Source organism: Myodes glareolus, chromosome 2, assembly GCF_982192425.1.
Source record: "Myodes glareolus chromosome 2, mMyoGla1.1, whole genome shotgun sequence".
Taxonomy (NCBI): Eukaryota; Metazoa; Chordata; class Mammalia; order Rodentia; family Cricetidae; genus Myodes; species Myodes glareolus.
In genome coordinates this window covers 8,184,703-8,209,045 of record NC_142027.1, presented here as the reverse complement: position 1 = coordinate 8,209,045, position 24,343 = coordinate 8,184,703, and the positions used below count along the sequence as shown (strand labels likewise).

Sequence of the window (24,343 nt, the reverse complement as noted above, 5' to 3'; positions counted from 1 at the left end):
CTATAAAACGGGAAGGGTGCTCTGAAAGGTCTGTGTTAAAGAATGGCTCCTCCTGCTTCCACTGAAAACTCTATGGCTAGTGTGGACAGTAGTTTTATCTGCCTTTTAAAAAAATTCAGATCCAAACTTCTTTTTTTTTTATTGATTTTTATTGAGCTCTACATTTTTCTCTGCTTCCCTCCCTGCCTCTCCCTTCCCCCCTTCAACCCTCCCTCAAGGTCCCCATGCTCCCAATTTACTCAGGAGATCTTGTCTTTTTCTACTTCCCATGTAGATTAGATCTATGTATGTCTCTCTTAGGGTCCTCAAAATAATGTTTTCTAGCTCCATCCATTTTCCTGTAAAATTCAAGCTGTCGTTATTTTTTTTCTGCTGTGTAGTACTCCATTGTGTAGATGTACCACATTTTCCTTATCTATTCTTTGATCTTCTTGGCTGGTGACATGAAGCCTGCAGCATGGGGCTGTGGTAGACTGGAACGGAGCATACTCCACAGGCATCCTTAGCAGACCTTTCCCCGCCTGCCCTGTTGCAAACAGAGAGGAGACGAAGGCTTTCCTAGGGTTCCCTCCTTTTCACTTGTGATGCCAGTCCTGCAGGACCTGCAGGGTCAGTTCCCACACCCAGAGGGTGAAGCCTCCATGTTAATCAAGTAGGTCTCCTTGTGCTCCCAGTGTGGGGGTAGCAGAGTCACCCTCATAGTCCTTTTCCGGCTTGTGAAAGCTTCCTGGTGAGGGCAAAGGATATATAAGAGATACATCATTTACGAGCCCCCAGGGCGCCCACCAGGACGGTCAGGCATCTCTCTCCCACTGTTTCAGCACACCGGGTGGTATAGCCAGGGCCCTGACCCAGCGCCGTCTCCCTCTCCAACCAGTTTTCGCTGTACCTCTCATCTGCTCCTGGTATGCATTCTCTTCTTGTCCCTGCAGCCCTTGTATAACAGGGATGAAGAAAGTGATCTGGAAGAAGGCCGAGGAAGGGGCAGGAATCTTCCCCATTGCCTAGCATGAGATGAACTAGATACACACTAGCTAGGTCCTGTTGCGTGACCCTGGGCAGGTTCCTCTTTCTGTATCTTAATTTTCTCGATTGTAAATGGGGATAGTAAAAGCACATCTATCCACCAAAGTCCTTGTGGTGGTTAGGATCACTACAAGGACTGATTGTAGTGATGTAAGTAATATATTTCAAACAGCAAACGGGACAGAATAAATGCTGCCTACGCCTAAGTCACTCTTATGGTCACGGTCATTGCCAGCATGGCCCCGATGGATATTTTACAGTGTGACTGTTTAGCTCTAATTCCATCTGGAAAAGAAGGGGTGGGTGTGGGCTTCTCAGAGCCGTGGGTCTGTTATTGTTTTGAGGAGATGATCTAGCTACGCATCCTCTGGAAGGGAGGTGGGGGCTGTAGCCTAAGCTAAGCTGCGTGACTGATAGAGGTCTTTTGAGCCCTGGCTCTCTCAGAGGAGACACCCACCAGGACTGCCTGTTTCTCACCTCTTGCCAACGGTGTAGGGGACTCCTGCGAGCTTTTCCTGCTCAGTCCGGACACAGATTCTGGTTTTAATTCAGGGAGCCCCTGAAGGATCGAACAGAAATGGAGGCCTTTGTTGATAAAGACTGGGTTTTGAGCGCAAGTAGGGCCTCGTTCCAAGCCCGCTTGTGGCGTGTCTTTTGACCAGGTGTTTGATGCCTTGCCTCCTCTGTCCAGCTCAACAGAAGACAGGCCCAGAGCGAGGTGGGGATGCCTGGAGAGCTGACTGTGGCTTAGCTCTATGCATGCCTGGGCTGTTTGCCGGGCTGTTTGTCAAGGTCCTGCCTCCTTCCTGTAACCTCCGTGGGAACTGATGGGTCCTCGCTGGGGTCTGGGCCACCTTCTCAGCATTGTCGGCTGTGGAATCTGGTGTGTCCTCCCGTGTGGATGTTCTGTGGGGGTGTGTGGAGTCCGGCTTCTGGGTGACCTAGGAGGGCTTTAGTAACACCTTCCCCTCCTCAGAAATGAGCATCTGTCCAGGTGGTAGGGCGAAGAGCTGTCCTGACTTGCCTGGAACTTACAGGGGTGAGAGACTAGCGATAAACTCAGGGTGCTCCTGGGCAAACCAGGTGAACTGACTCCTGCTTGGGTTGCCCTGGTACTAACCCAAGTCAGGAAGTGGACAAACCTTTGCTGAGCGTGGTGTCATATCCCCCCCTTGGGCTTGTCAGCCCGGCCATGGTCCAGGTGTGCGCAGCTCTGCCCGGGTCCTCACTGGACCCTGTTTCAGAAGGTCAGGTGGCTCTCCGACTCGAGTGCCGACCTGGAGTCCCACCTCTCTGCTTCCTGACTGAAGATTTACTTTTATTATTTGTTTTATTATTTGTTTTCTATTGAGGACATTTGAATTTTCCTTTAGAGCAGGTCTGGGATGGGTGACTTGTTGAGAGAGAGAGAGAAAAAAAATCCGTTTCCCTAAGGAGGACGTGGGCTGGCATGAAAATCACGCTAATTGAGGCTTGTTACAAAGTACCCTAAATTCCATAATTGTCTGTTCTGGGCCCAGGTTTGGGAGAGCGGCGATGTTGCTGCTGATAATGACAATAATAGCTCCCTTTACTGGGCCCCCGAGATGCTTAACATATCAGTGATTTTATCCCTGCCCCCGTCCGTCTGTGTGTGTGTGTGTGTGTGCATGTGTGCGCGCACAAGAGGTGAGCACATGTGAACATGTGTACGCATACGTGTGGAATCCAGAGCTACCTCAGCTGGTACCACAGGTGCAGTCCACCTTGTTAGTTCAGGATCTCTCATTGGTCTGGAACTTTCCAAGCAGGCGGTCTGGCTTGCCAGGGACCTTTTTGTCTGCACTTTGCAGCCCTGGGATTAGAAGCATGCATCATCATGCCTAGCTTTTTAGAATATGTGGGGCCTAGAGGATCAAACTTCGGTCTCTGTGCTTCCAAAGCAAACCCTTTACATCCTGACCCGTGAGCCCAGACCAAATCTTTGTTTTTAAGAGGACGAAATGAGGCTCAAGGAGAGCAAATGAGTTGACTGAGTCCGTACAATTGTTCAGCAGTCGGCTAACGTCTTTCACTCCCCTGCTCCGTTACCTCTTCCTGTTCCTTTTGATCATATTTCAGAGCTCTGCAACCACGAGGGTCTGAGTTCGGATCCCAACACCCATGTGAAAACCTGGGTACCATAGTGTCCATCTGGAATGTCAGCACTGTGGGATAGAGACAGACAGATCCCAGGGGCTCAGTGAGAGACCTTGTCCATCTTAAGAAACTAAAGTGGGAAAGCCACTGAGGAGGACATCCAGTGTCAGCCCTGACTATCACACATACACTTGCACAGGCACTAGCGTGCACACACACGCACACACACACACACACGCACGCACGCACGCACCCACGCACACGCACACACACACACACACAGAGAGAGAGAGAGAGAGAGAGGGAAGAGAGACGAGAGAGACAGAGAGAGACAGAGAGAGACAGAGACAGACAGACAGACAGACAGACACACGCAGAACTAAAAATAAGTAAATTAGGATCAGGACGAGCATTGTTATTTTTCTCAGAGTCATAGAACAATCAAGATTCCAACATTGATTCCGATCGAATTCCAGCACTGCAGCATAGGCCCTCAGCCTTGCACCAGGAGCCTGGGGCTGATGTGACTGGGGAAGACGCTTTCGACCGTCACTCAGATCTCCTGCTGCCTTCCTCTTCCAGCTCCTAGTCTCTTTCCTGTGGTCGATGAGTCAGCATGTCTCATTTCTTTGCAGTGAATATGTGGAGGTTTTACACAAGCCCAGAAATTCATAGCTATTGACACAGCAGGAGCAGGGTGCTCCCCTGGGGTGCTCCCCGGGTGCTCTGGGCCAATCAAGTCACTGCAGGTAGTCTTGTCCAGTCACTATTGAGGGCTCCTCCTTGCTGACAACTGCGAACACGTGTGAGGACGGCCGGCAAAAGGGACAGGAGGGTCCCTGGCTCCAGGTGCTCACCGAGGCTTAGAGAGACCTCAGCCTGCCCTGAAAGGCCCAGCAGGACAGTTCCCATGTGTCCTGAAGGGTCCCCACCCAGGATGGAATCTTCTGTTTGCTTTTAATTTTCTGAGGAGCAGACCCACAGTGGGATTCAGATAGGATTCATGCTTGTGTGCTCTGTCTCTTTTGACCTCATGAGTGATGCTGTCCCCCATGTTCTGATGTAGTCAGAAGGCCCTGAGCTGGGGCAATGCTGTCCCCCATGTTCTGATGTAGTCAGAAGGCCCTGACCTGGGGCAATGCTGTCCCCCGTGTTCTGATGTAGTCAGAAGACCCTGAGCTGGGGCAATGCTGTCCCCCATGTTCTGATGTAGTCAGAAGGCCCTGAGCTGGGGCAATGCTGTCCCCCATGTTCTGATGTAGTCAGAAGGCCCTGAGCTGGGGCAATGCTGTCCCCCATGTTCTGATGTAGTCAGAAGGCACTCAGCAGGAGCCATGCTATCCTCCATGTTCTGATGGAGGAAGAGGCCCTGAGCAGGGGCAATGCTATCCCCCATGATTTGATCTAGTAAGAGGCCCTCAGCTGGGTCTGGCCCCTCAACACCTGACTGCTCAGCCTCCAGGTCTATGAGAAATGATTTTTTTGACATTATTCACTACCCAACTTTCGAGATTCCATGACAGCAGCAGAAACCCAATGATGGCAGCCAGTTCCAGCTGGTTTTCTCCCTCAGTACCCTCTGAGATGGCTCTGATCTCCCAGATCAAACTTACTTCTGACTGTTACCAGTTCTGAGTACCCACTGTCTCTATTTAGCCTAAAGCCCCCCTTGTACACTGGGTACAACAGCCCATCGCTTCTTGCTGTCGCTCTTCAGAACCCTGCAGAGGGGCCATAATTCCTCTCTGATCCCCCCTCACTCCGAGCCCCTCACTAACCCGTGTAAGGACCAGGAGACTTCGTGCACCCTGTGTGCATGTGTCTCCTCTTCTCCTCATTCTGCATCCGGGAGTCAGAAACAGAACAATGGAGACATCGCCTCATTGTTTCCTTATCTCTCCTCAATACCCCAAATTGTTTTTCACTGTATTTCGTAGGAGTAGAAAAAAAAATGTGCTTATATTAAAGAACTTGCTTGACATTTAGACTCACGTAGAAATGTCTAGAAACGAGGTAGAACCAAAAAGTTGAGAAAGTAAGCTGGTAGGTATGTGATCTTCCACGTGTGAAGTAGGGAGAAGGTGGTGTGCTGGGGAGCCACCAAGATTGCTTGAGGGTTGGCACCCGTGAGACCAGCATCGGGAAGTTCACTAGGTCCTCTGAAAGCAGTCGCTGCTGTCACCATAGTGGAAGGTGGCAGTGTGGCTTCCAGGGCAGGGGTTCTCAGGCTGTGGGCTGCAACCCCTGTGGGACTTGCATATCAGATATCCTGCATAATGCATGCTGCATTATGATCCATAACAATAGCAAAATCACAGTTATGAAGTAGCAACGAGACAATTTTACGGTTGGGCATAAGCACAGCACGAGGAGCTGTAGCCCTGGGTCGCAGCATTAGGAAGGCTGAGGTCCTCTCCTCTAGGGCAGCAGAGGTCATTCACTTACAAGGAAAAGGCTTAGTGGTCGCAAGCAGTTCTCTCCAGAAGTTCTGGGTGAAGAGAGAGTGACGGATTAGTGGGGCAGGCTCTGGTGTTTGGAGGTTCTGGGACAGAGAGGATCTGCCTCCTGCTGCATTGCTGGCCAGTGCCTGCCCACACCTTGGGTTCCCCTGAGTAGGCACGGGTCAGGGACCACAGTTACTGAATCCCCAAGGCCAGGGCAGACACCATTTGCAAAGGCAGCCTCTGAGAACAGGTCAGAGGTGTTCCTACTCTGCTCCGAGACCTGCCATCTAAGATGCCCCCAAAGTGCCCCCCAAAAGGCAAACAAGAGGCTGCTCTGGCTTTTCACAGTGTCTGAGTCTTTGCTGAAAACGAAAAAAAAAAATCCACTCCAATTTCTCAAGCTGCTTAATTTGATTTAATCAGAAATGCGGACCTACGAAAACTTCCCCTGCAGGCTGAGAACCCTGCTGAGAAATCTCAGCCCAGAGTGCAATTAGCCAGAAAGAATTACCAACATTGGGAAATAAAACTCCGTATGATAGAGCCTCCCAATTATGGGGACAGTGTCAGTTATTCACTCCAAATATATATGTATTTATCCCATCATCTTGTCGGGTTAATGATACAAGCGAGGCGATCCACTCCCATTATTGCCCAATAATGGACCACGGAGATGGCGTATCTTCGCCTTTATTTTTGCTGGCACCTCCTAGCGCTGAAGCGCATTAAAGTAATAAAATTAAGCAAGGCGTCCCTGTCCCTCCCACCATGTTCCCGTAACCCCCTCATTTGCAGCAGACTGAGCTAGAAAGAAAGTTTTAGAGCAATTTAAGATGAGGCAATGCTGGGTATGTAAATGCTGTTTTATTGGCCGTTGGGGCAGCTAGCTAAGATGCCTAGCAGCCTTCAGTTTATGGGCTCTTCTGGGTTGGGATAACTCAGTGTCAAGGCCATAGGGAGGGAGAACGGGGAGTTAAAGATGTCTTCTTTGCAGCAGGAGCTCTGTGGCTGAGGACCACTCGCTCGCCTTTAGACTGGGTGTTTCAGCCCCTGCAAATCTGAGACGGAGCCTGCTAAGCTTGAGGGGGTTTAAAAGTTTTTTTTAGTGTGTGTGTGTGTGTGTGTGTGTGTGTACATGCATGTGTAAGTATGCACATGTGTGAACACCCATGAAAACCAAAATTTACTGTTGGTGTCTGTTTCGGTTGCTGTTCACCTTGGTTTTTTCCAAGCAGGAGCTCTCGTTGTCCCTGGAGCTTGCAATGAGCCTCGGGTGTATCTCTCCAAGCCATCGCCTTGGAGCGTTGACCACTATGGCTTTCTTTTATATGGGTTCTGGGGATCAAACTCATATATGCATAGCAAGCATTTAGCAACTGAACTATCTCTATGATCATTAAACCCAAAGTTCTTACGGAGTTGAATGACAAAAGCAGTTATTACGCTTTTAAAAATGTCCTGTTTCTGGACTCCTATTCCCACCAGAGGCAGCAACGGCTAGGGTTGAGGAAATGGCGAGGACCATTCCGAGGGCAAACACGAATGTGAGCTGGGAGCACCAGAAAGACAGCAGGCAGGCCCGCCTGTGTAACCCAGTTCTCCAGGTGTTGCCATGGGAGATGGTGAGGGGCAGTGAGGCTTCACAGATGGGACACATTGTCACGTGAACTTCAGACATACTACAGAACGGGAGGCCCAGGATTCAGCCGGGCTTTGCCCCGTTCACAGTGAACTGTGACCAGTCCCGAGGGGCAAGAGACGAGGAGAACCATCATCCCACTTCATGGAACCTCTAGACGTTATTGTGTTCAGTAGAGCTATTATAAAAATAGGAGGCTTAAAAGTGGGCGAGCAAGTCAGGGCTGGTCAGACTGCACATCCCTACGCTTGCTCTCCTCTCCCTCGTCCTCCTCTGCTGGTCTAACTGTGCCCAAACCTGCAGCAGGTAAGAGAGTGGAGATCAGCCTTCCAGGCACCGGGGCTGGGGAGTCTCTGCTCATCTGTGGGCTTCAGAGAGTGGGAGAGCAGGGTGACAGGGTGGTGGGGTCCCTGCAGGTGTGTCCTCAGGGGGGTGAGGTAGGGCAGTGTTCCAGGGTCACATGATGGGGGATTGTAAAGAATGCTGGAGGGTTATGTCACTACTGTCGCCCTTGTCAGCCACTGGGCCATCAAAAACATGTCACCGACTCTACCGGGGGAGTTTCCAGATCCTTGCCTTTCAGGCAGAAAACCAATGTCAGCTGCAGGAAGGGAGGCCTGGGCTGCGGGGGCAGGCAGATAGAGAACCCAGACATGGAGTGTAGGGTACTCAGATTCAGCAGTCCGAGGCAGCTTGAGTGGCTGGAACTTTCAGAAGCTGAACTGCCATCATTTCTCCTCCTGTAGGGATATCCATTTGTGGGTGTTGGCTCACTAGTTATTTTTTTTTGAGACATGGTTTCTTTGTGTAGTCCTGGCTGTACTGGAACTCTCTTTGTAGACCAGGCTGGCCTCGAACTCAGCTCCACCTGTCTTTGCCTCCCAAGAGCTGGGATTAAAGGTGTGTGCCACCATGCCCAGATTGTTTGCTCCCCATTTTACCATTGATAACCCCCCCCAGGTACTCGCCTCCGGAGTACTCTTTGCTTTTTCTTTTTTTTTTTTTTTGAGCCATTTTTTTCTTTCTTTTCTTCACCATATAAGCAACCTACTTTCTGCCCCATGCCTTCTGTATACATGGCATTCCTTTCTTCTCTGTTTTGTTAGGACACTATAGTTGGCAGTAATAGACCTCACACATGGAATGTGGTCATGTTCTTGTCACTAAAGAGTAATTTCATGGTCATGAATTCTAGTGAGGCACATTAGTCTATTTTCTGTTGCTATACCCAAATACCTATGCTTGGAGACAGCATAAAGATTTACCTCACAGTGCCAGAGACTCACAAGCGTGACATTGGCTTCTACCCAGCTTTGGTGAGAGTCTGACAGTGGGCAGCATCGCAGGGCAGGGATACAGAAGTGATTGCATAGTGAGACAGGAAGTCAAGAGTGGGTGCAGTGGTGCGTGCCTATACTCCTTACCCTGGGGAGGCGACGGTTGCAGGACCAAGAGTTTAAGATCATCTTCAGCTGTGGATGAATCTGAGACCAGCGTGAGTGACATGAGGTTCTGTCTCAAAACAAGCAAATAAGAAACAGTCAAACACAAGAAGCTGGTATGGCCTGATATCAATCTTTTTTGTCTTTTTAAATAACATCTTACTCTCATGAGAATCACTCCAAAGACTAGTCTGGATACATTCCCAGAGCAAAGTCCTCCACCATGACTTTGTTACCATCTACTAGGTCCCAGATTTTTTTGTACAAATTTTTAAAATAAGATTTATTTATTTTTATTTTATGTGTATATCTGTCTGCATTATATGGACTATGTGCATGCAGTGCCCATGAGAGCCAGTAGAGGGAGTCTGATCACCTGGAACTGGAGTTACAGATGGTTGTGAGCTGCCATGTGGGTGCTGGGAACTGAACCCAGGTCCTCTACAAAAGTAGCCAGTGCTCTTAACCACTGAGCCATCTCTCTAGCCCCAATCTGCATTTTGTTTCCATTTAGTGTGTGTGTACGTGTTTATATGTATACGTGTGTGTGTGCACATCCCCCTGTATCACACCCGTTTCTAACCTCTTATAGACCCTGAATTAATGGCCTCAGAAGGCTGTGTATAGTAACATGACCATTGATGAAAATCTGTAATAACTTGTGTCCACTGTGACTGCTGACATCTGTCATTGTGAGGCTGGGTCAAATAAAGATCTCTTTTTTTTTCTCCTCTCAGGCTGGTTATGACGGCGAAAGCATTGGAAACTGCCCTTTTTCTCAGCGTCTCTTCATGATCCTCTGGCTAAAGGGTGTGATATTCAATGTGACAACAGTGGACTTGAAAAGGTGAGACGGGCTTCTGTGTCATTGAAATAGTTGGACCTAATTCCCTGTGTGCAGCAACATGCCCTTTCATGCATACAAGCACACACACATGCACACACACTCATGCACTCATGCATATACACACACATGCACAGACGCACTCATGCACACACAGCACACACATGCACACATATGTGTGCACATACACACACTCACACACTCATACACACGCACGCACACACACACTCATGCACACACATGCGCACACACTCACACTCATGCACATGTACATGTATGTTGCTGGGAAGCATTGGCATATAATGGTGGGTTTATCCTTAGTCATAAGCCTGGAATGAAGACTGAATGCTAGCCACATGGTAGGGTTTACAACTTTGGCTGCAGGAAGGGGTTGGGGGCCAGGGAGAGCTTGCTTTCTCTGTTGTCCAGAAGCTGTGTGGCTCCCAGGAGCCTGCCTAAGCACTGTTTCTGACTGACGACACTGGAGAGTTAACTTTCCCACCTCTGCAGCCAGAAGGGCGATTCCAGAGGGGCGAGTCCCCCATCATTTATTAGTTCCTTCTTTGGCTCTGATTACCAGGAAACCACTTTATTAATTCAGGGACCACTCTGAAATTCTCAATTTCTTTTGTTTTTCTTTTTTATTATTTTTGTTGGATTATACATTTTCCCCCACTCCACTCCTTTCCTCTGGGCTGTGTCTCTTGAATGGTGAGGGCATGACTAAGCCTTGGCCATGACTCTGACTGCTCAAGACCATCTGTGTAGACTGCTCTTCCCTCCTACCTAGGAAGCCTGCGGACCTTCAGAACCTGGCTCCCGGGACAAACCCTCCTTTCATGACTTTTGATGGCGAAGTCAAGACGGATGTGAATAAGATTGAGGAGTTCTTAGAGGAGAAGTTAGTTCCGCCGAGGTAGGCCTCCTAGAACTGGTACTCACAGCTCTGTTGGTGCTTTTCTCTGCGGCCATGCACAGTACGCCAGAGGGAGCAGCCGGATTAGCTACCCTGAGTTGAGATGGACTCTGCTTCTGGTCTGGTTTCATTCCAGTTGCTGTGAAGAAAACATCCTGACAAAAAACAGCTTAGGGGAGGAAAAGGCCAAGCTCCATAGCTCCCAGTTGTCGTCCATGTTTGCAGGGTAGGATGTAAGCCAGCCACATCACGTTCACAACCAAGAGCAGAGAGAAATGCAGGCTGGTACCTGATACTTGCTACTATTATCCCTGCCCTACATAGCTCAGGACCTCCTACTAGGGAATGACGCCTTCCACGGTGGACAGGATCTTCTTGTATCAATTAACAGCCAAGTCATACCCACAGGCTGATCTGATCTAGACAGTCCCTCAGCTGAGGCTGTTCTCGCAGGTGATTCTAGATTGTGGCAAGCTGACACTTAGAACCAGCCATCACAGCTTCCCTTTTTGTGTCCCTAGCTTGGCAGTCAGGATGGCATGGTGGCAGTCAGGGAGGAGGTGTTATTGCTGTGTGGGATAACTGTTTCTTGTGTCTGCTACTGAAAGTGTGGACCCTTCAGAAACCCTCCAGTCAAACACCTTTCCTAGAACAGGGAGGGAATTAGGTCAGGAACATCTGGTTGACCCCTGTGTCCTAGAATTGACCTTGCCAGGGCTTGATACAACATAGTTCTCCCAAATCATGTTTTTTAGTCAACCTTGAGATTCATTGTTTTCTAAACCAGTCCAGGGGAGCTTGTCATTTTAATATCTACCCAGAGAAAGACATTTTCCTCTACTGCATTCTAACCAGCCTTTGTCTGTGACCCTCCAACTCTTCAAGGTACCCTAAGCTGGGAACCCAACATCCTGAATCCAACTCAGCAGGAAATGATGTTTTTGCCAAATTCTCAGCCTTTATCAAAAACACCAAGAAGGATGCAAACGAGAGTAAGTGTTCCGGTTCTGGGTTCTGTTCCCGCACGGTCCTCCACAGGGCTGCTGGAGAGACCCTGGGTATCTGGCTCATTTCACAGAGAGTGCAGACGGAAGTCTGGAAATAAGGAAATGCCCCCACCTTGACCTCTGCATATGACTTTGGAGAGACTGCTTCTAATGGTTGGGAATCCAAAGTATAACACTATTGGGGGAAGCATTTCAGCGTCCACCTGTTCCCACCTGCAGTGTGGCAACTGTGCCTTTGCCACTCACTACCCCATCATAGGCACCGCATAGATATTTAGAGGAGTGGCCGAGTTTGGTCTGGAGGGATGGCTCAGCAGTTAAGAGCACACACTGCTCTTGTGGAAGACTGGCGCTTAGTTCCTAGCCCCTATACTGGGTGGCTCACAATGACCTGTAACCCCAGATCCAGGGCACCTGAAACCCTCTTCTAGCCTCTGAGAGCACCCGTACATATGGTACAAACAGAGATACAAATAAATACAAAATGAAATTAAAATATCCTTTAAAAAAAACAGACGAGTCCTAGAAGCAGCGCAGGTGTGGAGATGGGACAGGGAGACCGAGTTCTGTTGCATCTATGTCCTTCTGGTCTTCTTGCTGCTGGCTGGCTCTGTCTCAGAAAGTGCATCCAGCTCTCTCCTAAGGCAAACAAAACACATGCAGCCGCTTGCATGGCCCATCCGTCTCAGGCATCTCCTGCCTTTGCGTTTCAGTTTATGAAAAGAACCTGCTACGGGCCCTAAAGAGGCTGGACAGCTACTTAAACAGCCCGCTGCCGGATGAAATTGATGCCGACAGCACAGAGGACGTCACTGTTTCCCGAAGGAAGTTTCTGGATGGGGACGAGCTCACGCTGGCCGACTGTAACCTCCTACCCAAGCTCCACATCATTAAGGTTTGTCTCTCCTCCTGACACCTGTGCTGAGTGCATGAAGGGGGCTTTGTGGGTCTTTGTTCTGACTTGCTGGGGCCAGACACCAAGACAGGCCTGGAACACAGACGTGAACTGAAAACTAGCCGTTTCGGCTCAAGGCGGCTGAGCTGCAGTGTTTAGACACATGGAGCCATGAACTCCGGGTGTTCTCATGGCAGACCTGTGAAGGTGCTCCCTGACCCATGGCCTCCCTAATGTTGTAGGCATAAGGAAGAGGTACAGAAATAGCTGAAGGACACTCTGGGCCTCCTTGCCTTTTACCGTATGAAGTTTGGGAATGATGCGTTGTTGACAATTGCAGGGATAAACCTTGTTCTGGGGTGTCCGGCCAGTTATTAATATCAGCCTTCCACCCCTAAGAGCAGCCGATAGCTGCTTGACTTGGCCTCTTCTGTAGCTGTACCCTGTCTTCTTAGTCAGGTAGAAAAGTCGATGGTCTTATACAACTAGAATTGTTTGAGGCTTTTTCTTAAGTTTTAAAATTTTAATTCTTTTCATTTCAATTCTGATTGGTCACCTGACCTAGTAAATCAGAACTTGTAGTGGCAACTGTGGGGATTCCCAGACTGTGAGTGGCTTCTCTCTCATCCCCTCTCTGTCATGTACAGGTATCAGTGGCTACCACCATGGTCCTCACTGCTAGGTGTGGGAGCCTCAGATGTGCAACGAAGACACCTGTGCCTTGCACTGGGAGATCTTGATTATTATGAAATTCTCGCTTGGTCTAGAGCCGGAGCAGGAGGGCAGGGGTGAGCACAGGGGACACAGGGAATACAAGTCAACCATGTTCCAAGTTCATGTGTGATTGGCTGCAGAAATCGCCTGTCTGGTTCCAAGGGTCCACGGTGGCTGCCTGTCAGTCGTGGCCATACCATGTCCTAACCTCGCCTTTCTCTTCCTGAGCACCGTCTCCCTGCACTCTCTCCCAGCCTTAGCTTTTCCTCCTCTCTTCCATGTTGGGCTTCAGGGAGGTCTACTTGAGATGGACATTAGCAATCCTTTCGGTGAATGTCGTCGTTAATAGCCTCGTTAAGGTGCCAACATCCAAATTCTAACAAAAGCTTCTCAGCCCTCCAAACCTAAACCTGGACGTCATTTTCCAATGAGATAAGTCACTGTGTTTTGATTTTTTTTTATGTCATTCATTTGTTGTGAATGATATAGCATCACAGGTAAGTGCAGGGTAAAGAAGGAATTATTGTTGCTCTGACAAAATGCTTGAGAAAACTGATGTAAGAGCAGAGAGGTTTCTTTAGGCCTGTGATCTCAGAGGGACTATCGTGATCAGCTGGCTCTCTTGATGTCAGGCCTGTGGTCAACAATACGGTGCAGGAAAGCAGCTCACTCTGTGGAGGCCAGAGAGGGCAAGAAGGAGGTCCAGAGGGTGCAAGAGGGAGGTCCAGAGGGCACAAGAGGGAGGACCAGAGGGTGCAAGAGGGAGGACCAGAGATTGCAAGAGGGAGGACCAGAGGGTGCAAGAGGGAGAATCAGAGGGTGAGAGAGGGAGAACCTGGAGAGCACAAGAGGGAGGACTAAAGAGTACAAGGGGGGGACCTGGAGAGTGCAAGAGGGAGGACCAGAGGGCACAAGAGGGAGAACTAGAGGGCACAAGAGGGAGGACTAGAGGGCATAAGAGGGAGGACCAGAGGGCACAAGAGGGAGGAGTAGAAGGCACAAGAAAGAGGGCCAGAGGGCACAAGAGGGAGGACCAGAGGGCACAAGAGGGAGGAGTAGAAGGCACAAGAGGGAGGGCCAGAGGGCACAAGAGGGAGGATCAGAGGGCGCAAGAGGGCGCACCAGAGAGCACAAGAGGGAGCACTAGAGAGTGTAAGAGGGAGGATCAGAAGGTGCAAAAGGGAGGACCAGAGGGCACAAGAGTGGGACCAGAGAGCACAATTGGAGTGACCAGAGATCACAAGATGGGGGACCTGGAGAGCACACGATCAGTGATCTAAGCTCCACTTCCTATTACATAATCTGCTATAATTAACCAATTGGTGATGCTATCACCACCAGATGGGGACCAAGCCTTCGCTATAAAAGTGTTGAATATCCAAACCACAATAAAGAACATGAGAAATATCAGAGCCACACAGCACTAATCGCCATGTGATTTATTCACATAAAAAAAAGAGGGGGTGGAGAGATGGAGATGGCTCTGTGGTTAGAAGCACTTGCTGCTCTTGCCAAGGACCAGCGTTTGGTTCTCAGCATTCATATTAGGCAGCCCACAACCACCTGTAGCTCCAGCTCCAGGGGATTCAACACCTTCCTCCGGCCTCTTCAGTTCTTGCATTTAGACACACACGTATGTAAACTGTGGAAAGGGTGAGCTGCAGTGTTGGGAGTGGGGTGGGGGCCTAGGGCAGTCATGGTGCTGACACAAGACCGAGGAACAAAACCTCCGAAGCCATTTAGCACTTACGATGCTCAGCTATTTAATGATCTTCCAAGACAGAGTACTTCTGAAGGAAATGAGAGTCAGACCAAGGGAATTATGGTAAAACGCGAGAGTGGAGAGATTTATAATTTATTTCCCTTCCTGAAACCCACTGAACACAATATTAAAAATAGAACTGGTTCATCTTCCACAAGACTACAGAAGAATGACAGGCCAACCACAAATAAAAAGAAATTTTAGAGACAGGGCTCTTATATATGCATTTTTTCCTTTACACCCCAAGAAAATTGTCCTTGATTTTCAATTTGAGTTTATTAGTGTTTTTTAATTTGAGACAGAGTTTCTCTCTGTTGCCCTGGCTGTCCTGTAGACCAGGCTGGCCTTAAACTCACAGAGATCCACTTGCCTCTGCCTCGTAAGTGCTGGGATTAAAGGTGTATGCCACCAACACCCAGCCAGAATTCTTTAGAAATAAATACTTTGGTCCTGAAACATCAGAGATCTTTGCCTACAGGGTGGGGCACATACTGGCAGTGAGGGAAAGCGTATAGAGAACGTTTTTGGGTTAAATCTCTAAAGAGACAGTCCTTGGAGGATTCCACAGAGATGATGTCTTTTCAGCCTGTGCTCAGCCCTCCCGCACTGGGGCATCCTGGAAGGAGAGGGGACAGGAGGAGAGAAAGACTGGCATGTTTTGTGGCTGCTGAACAGAGAGGAAAAGAGCGCCCTTATTCTAACGCGAACTTTAACTAACTCTGATGCTAACCCTGCCTTCAGCCCTAACTCTAGCTCTAACGTGTCCCTGAGGCAGAATAAGGTCAGCGGTTCCCAAGCGATGCTTGATGGTGAACACTGAGCTTGCACTCACTCTCTTCTCCACATACTCTCTAAAAAAATGGCAGCTCCAGTATGTCTGCCTCAGAAAGTCATGACTAGAAACAAGACAGAATCTGCATGGGGCCACTGTAGAGCTAGCGATGGTGAAAGTGGAGAGAATGATGAGTCTGGATCTGAAAAAAAATCACCTCAAATCAAATGGACAGGGCCCAGATGTTTATGTTCACAATGGGAGAAGACGGAGAAAAGGGAGGAGAGAGAGGGAGAGGGAGGGAGAGGAGAGGAGAGGAGAGGGGAGGAGAGGAAAGAGAGGGAGAGGGAGGGAGAGGAGAGAAGAGGAGAGGAGAGGAGAGGAGAGGGAGAAGAGAGGAGAGAGAGGGAGAGGGAGGGAGAGGAGAGGAGAGAAGAGGAGAGGAGAGGAGAGGAGAGGAGAGGAGAGGAGAGGAGAGGAGAGGAGAGGAGAGGAGAGGAGAGGAGAGGAGAGAGAGGGATAGGAGGGGAGAGAACAGGAGAGAAGAGGAAGAGGGGGGAAGAGGGAGGGAGAAGAGAGGAGAGAGAGGAAGAGGAGAGGAGAGGAGAGGGAGAAGAGAGGGGAGAGAGGGAGAGGAGTAGCAGTTCAAGAGCATGTGTCAGTGCTGGTGGGCACCTGGGCATCCCAGTGTAAGTGTGTGGGGAAGGTGGCCACAGCTGAGACAGGAAGTGACCATATGGTGAGACAGGAAGAGACCACAGGTGAGACAAGAAGTGACCGTACCTGAGTATGTGAGACAAGAAGTGACCATATGGTGATATAGGAAGTGACCATATGCTGAGACAGGAAGTGACCATATGCTGAGACAGGAAGTGACCATGTGTGAGACAGGAAGTGACCATATGGTGAGAGAGGAAATGACCAAATGTGAGACAGGAAGTGACCATATGTGAACAGGAAGTGACCATATGTGAACAGGAAGCATCCAGACTTGCTCATGTAGAGTAGACTTCCCCACAGAATTAACCAGAGTTCTATGAAAACTACTTCAGTCTTTCCTGAAGGCATTTCCCCAATGGTGTCCTCTAAAGTCCTGCTTCTTGAAGGTTCCATCACATATTGTCCTACGGAGACCCAAGTTCCAACATGTGATCCTTTGAGGACTGCACTCAAAGCACAGCAGGCAGCCAGACAATCGCGCTCAATAATAGCAATGATGACACAGATAAACAGAAGCATCTACCGCGGGGAAGAGCTTCACAGTGGCCTCAAGTGTCTTCATGACATCAAAAGTTAGAAAACTGGCATTGCCTCTAGAGAGGAAAGGGAGGCTGTCTCGTAGATTATGAAAGAGTTTTATATCCCCGGTTATTATCCACCCAGACACCGGCCTTAGCAAAATAAGTGCTCCTGAGCAGTGAAATTGCTATATGATGAAATACTCAAATGGTCATGAGAATAAGAACCCGAGACAGAAAAGGTGTGTGTTGGAGAAGGTGCTTAAGAAAGAGGGAAGCCGTCTTGCCCCAACTCAGAGCACAGATATTCTCAGAGGACACTGGGTGGTTCACGGACTATCAAGAAGAGTGAGACAGAGACTTGGGCTTGGAGAGACCTAACAACCACACAGATCCAACACACAAGGCTTTGCCTTCGCCTCCTGGGTTTCCCTGTTCTTATTTGTTTGGTGAGAGAGAGAGGTAATCATATTTTAATTAAAAATAAAATAAATTTATAAAAAGAGTCAGGAGCTGGAAATTCAATAGGAGGGGACAAGTTCTTCCCATGAGTCTCTTCACTTGGAGCTGCAGCCCTTTCAGTGGGGAACCCAAGCTGACACTAGTACAGAAACCAAACAGCAACTTCAGGGGCGGAGCAAAGTCAGGATGTTGTCACAGGCACAAGGTGGAGGAGGGGGTAAAGGAGAAGAGCCGGAAAGAAGTGGCGAGGCAAACACTCCTCCTTTGTCAACACCAGGAGCCAAGCTTGATAGATACTATTAGGGGACCCAGACAGAATTACCCAAGGCCTTGGAGTTACCAAAAGGGAATACGTGTGTGAACGAGCACGCACACACATAGGAAGCAGAGTATCGCAGGGCATGTGGGCGGGGAGGTGGCTCAGTCGGTACAAAGCTTGCCGTTCGAACATCAGGACCTGAGTTTGATCCCCTAAGACACACGTAAAACAAGACAATGCCAGGCACCATGGTAGCGCGGGAAAGTAGAGAGAAGAAGATCAAGGGGTCACTGGCCAGACAGTCACATCTTCAAGTTCCAGGCTCAGCAAGAGATCTTGTCTCATAAATGAGGTAGAGGAAGGGGGATTGGGGTGATGGCTCAGCAGTTAAGACACTTGGGCTCCTGGCCTGAGTATGGTTCTCGCACCTGGCAACCAGCTGTGACTCCAGCAGCAGGGGCTGGAGTACCCTCTTCTGGCATCCAGAGGCATCTGCACATATGTGTGCACACACACATAAGAAACATGTCTTTAATACAATGAAGTGGGGCAGGAGGGATGGGTCAGATGTTAGGTGCACTGGCTGATCTTCCAGAGGGCCTGAGTTCAGCACCCACCTCAGGCAGCTCACAGACGCCTGTAACTCTAGGTGCATGGGATCCAACACTCTCCTATTGCTGTCACAGGCACCTGGACTCACATGCATGAACTCCACATAGATGCATACATGCATACATACATACACACATACATACACACACGCACATAATTTCAAAAAGTAAATCTAAAATAAATTCAAAAAGTTGTTAAATTTGAAAACTTGCATGCCGTCATGCATAGGTCTACAGTCACATGGAGATGTACACACAGAAGGAGAAATTATAAAAGCAATAGTCCATGTGTGAGAGGCAGGCATTTAGCAAATATTCTCGATAATATTAAGCTATCCGGGCCTGATGGTGCTGGCCTGTCCTACCAGCTGCCTGTGAGCCTGATGAGAGCAGATGGCCATCTCAACCCTGTTGGGTTACAGAGTGATGTTGAGGCCTGCCTGGGGGAGTTACTAAAACCCCGTCTCCAAAGAGAGCCGGGCTCAGTGGTAGAGCACTTGTTTAACTTGCCTGAGACTCTCGAGTAAGACTTTCAACAAGGTCAGAAGCGAAGCAGGTGTCAACCCCAGAAATGAGAATCCTTGCCGTGAGCATCCTTAAGTCTGCATCCAGGTGAGGAATGCCACGCCATGCCAGAGGCTTTTTAGAGGTTCCTTGTTCCTTATTTGCTGCCACACTGTACCAATGGCTGCTGGCATCACAGTCTGATAAGTGAATGCTAAGATCTGATTTGTGCTGAGTCTCCAGTGATGTCTATCCCAGCATCCCAGGGATGGTGGAGAGGGAGGTGACGCTGCAGAAATGGCCACTGTAGCTCTGGATCCCTGTGGCAGATGGAACTGTGCTTCTGCCTCCCCAAACACGTATGTCCCAGTCCTAATCACTACTACCCCAGGACGGGGCTCCTGTGACCTGTGGGTCTTTGCAGTTACAATTAGTTAAGTTGAAGGTATAGTAGAGAAGGCTGGACTTGACTCCAATAGCAAGGATGCTGTCCTTGCTAACTGGGATTTAAGGCAGGACACCAAACACCGTAAGATGGACACGCGAAGACTTAGCTGTCCTTCCACAGACAAGAGCTGCCAAGGAACTGAATGGACCCGAGACAGATTCGAACTCGGAACCTTCAGCGGAAGCATAGCCACGATGACATCTTGACTTTAGATTTCTGGCTTCTGGGAATGACGGAATGGCTTGCTGTTCTCAGGTTCTCGGGTGCGGGACACTAGCGGAGTCACACACTGGACATTGTCCTTAACGTTGCCCCCACCTGGCCCTCTCCTGACAGGAAAGCATCTCACACTGCTGAGTTCCTTAGAACATCCACCCCACTGGCTGTGTTTTTGCTTTCACTGTCTCCATGATAATGAGGTCATGCTTTTGTGTTCATGCGTAAGTCCTTTGCGCATGGTAGGCTTACAGTTGAGCAATCGGCTTAGGGCAGAGTGACGGCCTTCTGCAGAAATACCATACACAGATGTTAGGGATTGCCAGAGGCGACAGCAAGCAACTAGGAGGAAACAGTTGATTCAAAGATCCTGATGTGATCCAAGATGAAGATCCGTCATGTGCCTTCGTGCACCACGTGACACAGTAGCTGATACCCTACAACGGCCTTGCCGCAGGCACAGTGAGAAAGCCACTGACCTGTGGCACACTCATGGTGGATCCCAAGGATCATTTCTGTTATCTTGGTGGGCAGGACTTCAGAGATCTTAGATCAGTTGTTGTTGTTGTTATTATTATCATCATCATCATCATCATCATTATTTTACTTCGACAAAATACCTGGCAAAAGAAGCCTAAAGGAGGGAGGTTTATTTTGGTTTAAAGTGTGATGGGAGTGATGCCATCCCGGCAGGGAGGTAATGCCATCCTGGAAAGGAGGGCATGGAGGTGAGAAGGGTGAGGCCACTGGCCACACTGGATCTACAGTTAGGGCACAGAGTGTGGTGGGCGCTGGCGCTCAGCTCCCTATGCCTTATAATTCAACCCAGACCCCCAGCCCATGGAATCTTGTCTTCTACAGTTTGGGTGGATCTTTCTACCTCCATTGACTCAACCTAGAAAGTCCCTCACAGACACTATCAGAGGTTTGTCTCCTGAGTCTAGATTCTGCCATAGAGTGACTGCATTTGAGTCCTGTACCTCTGTCGCCTTGCCTGTTCCCAATGTGTCCTAGCAATGCTAAAGTGGCACCACGGGCAGCCTAAGTGGTCACAGGATGACATCAGGAGCCAGATCATCCACCTTCAAGGGATGGATTGTCTGACCCGACCTAGGGAGCTGCCTTTCCCCCTTTACTCATTATTTCCTCTTGATTTTCAGATTGTGGCCAAGAAATACAGAGATTTTGAGTTTCCCTCCGAAATGACTGGCATTTGGAGGTACTTAAACAACGCTTACGCCCGGGATGAGTTCACTAACACATGTCCAGCTGACCAGGAGATTGAGCACGCGTATTCCGATGCGGCCAGAAGGATGAAATGATGTTGGGTTGCTTCCTGTCTTTTTCTGCAGCTGAGTGAGCGAGGCTTCCGGGAGAACCTTCTCTGCACCTTCCCAGAAACAGCTCCTGCAAAATGCCACTGCAGGATGCTCGGCCTTGCCATTTGTCTGCTCATTCCTCCATCTCAGCTATGCTAATTTATGCCTTTGAGATTCAGTTCTCTTGTAATCCAAGTTTAGGGCGATCTGTTTTGTGCTCTGTTGCAAAGCACAGTGGCATTGACTTCCTCCTCCTCCTCCATTTTAAAGAAGTTAGTCTTTCCTTGATAGTTTTGATAATCACATAGACAGCTGGGTTTTCTCTTCTTATGTATTTGCTTAAAATGAGAAGGTGTTTTATATTTATAATACTTTAGAACCGTGTTAAAGGATATGAAGAAGAAAGTAAGAATTATCTAAAACTTATGCTATATAACTTCTGATAACAAATTGGTGAATATTTCTAGAATTTTCAGTCTTTCATGTATGCCTGTGTGTGTGTGTGCGTGCACACACATATGCATACACATCACATATAATTTCATTCACTCATGGTGCGACATTTGTAGGAGGCTGATGAGGGGACCTTTTGGTGCCTTGGTGGTCATCACAGGAGACTCAAAACAAAGGAATTGTCCCTGCCAAACCACACAGGGACCACACTGTATGTAGGTTCACCTGCAAGCCAAGGGACAGCAGGAACTAGGGTGATGGGACCAGGGTGTCCTCTCTTGTCCTGAGGATTCTGTGGCCTCTGAGTCCAGGAGAAATGTGAGGTGTGGGAGAGAGGGCACCCCTGTGCCCCTTGTTCTAGCTTCCTCCCTGGTTCCTCCTCTTCTCTCTTCTCCAGAGGGCCTGTGTCTTCACAGGAGCTCTTCCAGTCAGCGGCATCTTGGAGTATCTTCCTGTCTGATGTCACATGTGAGCCTATGATTTTTGCTCATGGCAGTTCTTCAGTGAGGAGGATGTGGTTGAGGCTAGCTCATCCATGGCTACTTTCTGTCTCATTCTCAGGCCAAGTAGGAAAACTAAATTCCAGAAAAAACCCAGAAAGTCCAACTCTTGAGCAATTTTGGAAGACGGTCCTCTAAAGAGGAGCGGAGGAGTGTTTGCTCCCCTGCTGCCTTTCCTCCGTCATCCCTGGGGCCACCTTGCCTCATAGCTAGGCCTACGGGCAGGCTCCTTGGCTCCAGCCCAGGCGTGGATGTGAGGTCGCTTAGGTACTCTGCAAGACTTCTCAGGTTTGTCCCTCCACAGTCACAGGTCCTGCAGGAAGCGTCTCTTGTAACCTTGGCTAAGAAGTATGGTGGGCGCTGGAACCCTCGTGCATAGCCTGCTCATTGGGCAATTTGTTTGGATGCCTTAAAGCAGTAAGATCCAAGATTGGGTGGAGAATGTCTTGTAAGGACACAAAGTCCAATATGGAGGCTGCTTCATTTCCCTGTTTCTTAGAAGCTCTGGCTTCAGCCCAGCAGTTGGTTGGTTCATTTGTCACCGGAAGGAATCGTGTCTAGCCCTTGTCACCGCAGCCCACATTGTTTCATGCCCCTTTAGGAGTTAGTTTCTAGATCCTGCTTTTACAAAGTGGCGTTCATTCTTGGTTAATGGGTAGAAGTTAGGGTGTTAGACCTGTTAATTTTTTTCTTTTAGATATTAGGATGAGCACCAACTATGTGCCTTACAAATTAAACATTTTCAATCAACATTATTGTTTTTCTTTATTGTTTTTTGCACGTTTCTTTTCATGTGTGTGTGTGATGTGCCTACATGTATGTCTTTGCGTTTGTATGTGTGTGGGTGCCCATGCACGCTCAGTGACTGTATGGGAGGCCTGAAGACAATGTCAAGAATATTCCCACCTTATTCTTTTGAGGCAGGGTCTCTCAGTCTAACCCAAAGCTCTGTATAATCTGTCTTACTAGACAGCTTGCTTTAGGGATCCATCTCCACCTCTGAGGTGGAATTACAAGGTGTGTCACCAAGTCTACCTGACATTGACCTGTACTCTAGGGAGCTGAACCCCAGTGCAGTAAGCACTTTAACTGCTGAACCATTTCTAAGTTCCAGTGAAACTGCTCTCTCTCTCTCTCTCTCTCTCTCTCTCTCTCTCTCTCTAACTTTCCCATTTGTGATTAAAGGAATATAATGAAGGCTGAAGGCTATCAGTGTCTTTCAAAAGGTGAGATCAACTCTGAAGCAGAGGTTGCTGGTGTTTGGGTGACAGATAATCCATGTGTGAGCTGTGAGCCACAGACGTGCTAATGGCGCCTCAAAGAGGCCTGAGCAGATATATGTGACCTCTTCGTCCAGGTGACTGAAATAGACATCTGTAGGTCATTCCATTTATTCGGGCTGCTACAGGAAGGTGACTTCTTGGAGCAGCCATCCCCAGCCCTGGTCCTTGCTGCAGCCTTACTACCACCCTGCTCTGCCTTGAGCTCCACCCCAGCCCCACCCCATACCCCAGCCCACCTCTAGTCCCACCTCCAGCTCCACCTCAGTCCCACCGCACCCCCAGCCCCACCTCCAGGCCCACCCATGTCCCACCCTCAGTCCCACCCTATACCCCCGAGTCCCACCTTCAGTCCTACACTATACCTTCCCATTTCACCCCCCAGTCCCACCCCAGCCCCACTTCCAGCATCACCCAAGCCCCACCCCCCGTCCCACCCTATCCCCAGCTCCACCCCCAGTCCCACCCCAGTCCCACCCCAGCCCTACTTCCAGCCCCACAGCAACCCTACCCCCAGTCCCACCTCATACCCTCCCGTTCCATCCCCAGTTCCTCCCCAGCCCCAACCCATCCCACCCTCAGTCCCATCCCACACATCCAGTCACACTCAAGCCCCACCCCAGCCCCGCCCCATACCCCCAGCTCCACCCTCAGTCCTGCTCCACCCCCACATGGACCTTTTGAGCTAGTCTCTGTAGGTACAGACTCGTGTCCCATGTTGGGCATCAGATGTAAGAGAACACTAATAAAATAGTCCCACAACAGCTCAGAATTGAGGGGTTCTTTATTTAGGGGGGCTCACAGATCATAGTCCTGTGTATGAGCAGGCAACAGGAACGGAATCCAGCAGACAGGTGAGAGAGGAGAGAGTGTGTGTGGGCCTGAGAGTGCCTACATTTTGGTACCCAAGGCCACACCCAACTTGGTCTAGCATCTCAAAGGCCATTGGCTGAAAAAGGTTCCCCAGTGCCAGTCCAAACCCAGCCCCACCTCTGTCCCACCCCAGCTGCTGTAGTCTGGCTTGGGCAATGTCACTGTGGGCACTGCAGAGGGTTCAGCTTGAGTTTTGACAACTGATGTTCTGAATAAGGCTGTATAGTCCGGGAGAGTCCAAAGCTGCCATTATTTGGCCGAAACTATTATAGGTAACTTGGTCGTGGTTATATTCAGAAGCGGTAAGCTGCACACGCAGACGGCATGAGGAGCCATCTGTTCTGAGAGTGAGGCTCCGGTCAGAGCACGAATAGGGTCTTATCTCACACACTGCTCATTTCATTGATAACCATCCATCCCCTGTCCTACATCACCTTTGGTGCTCCCGGGGTTTCCGGCTCTTCGGTGGACTTAACTACCCTCTTGGAAAGAAACCATTGTCTCTCTGAGGGTGCTTTCTGCTCTGACCTCATCCTCAGCCCTTCCTACAGTAGCTTCCCATAATGCTCTTGGTGGTGGGACAAGGACAGTGGCACCAAGG

General features: G+C 49.3%; 1 protein-coding gene across 1 annotated transcript in view; it reads left to right on the top strand.

The window, feature by feature from the left end:
• Clic6 (CLIC family member 6) overlaps window positions 1-22,339 on the top strand; it is a 42,820-nt gene extending 20,481 nt beyond the window's left edge. Inside the window, exons 2-6 of the mRNA XM_048422931.3 lie at window positions 9,407-9,516; window positions 10,304-10,429; window positions 11,315-11,421; window positions 12,150-12,331; window positions 20,478-22,339. Coding sequence (XP_048278888.2) covers window positions 9,407-9,516; window positions 10,304-10,429; window positions 11,315-11,421; window positions 12,150-12,331; window positions 20,478-20,639 — 687 coding nt within the window. The 3' untranslated portion in view covers window positions 20,640-22,339. The remainder of the gene's footprint in view (window positions 1-9,406; window positions 9,517-10,303; window positions 10,430-11,314; window positions 11,422-12,149; window positions 12,332-20,477) is intronic.
• The last annotated feature ends 2,004 nt before the right edge of the window (window positions 22,340-24,343 follow it).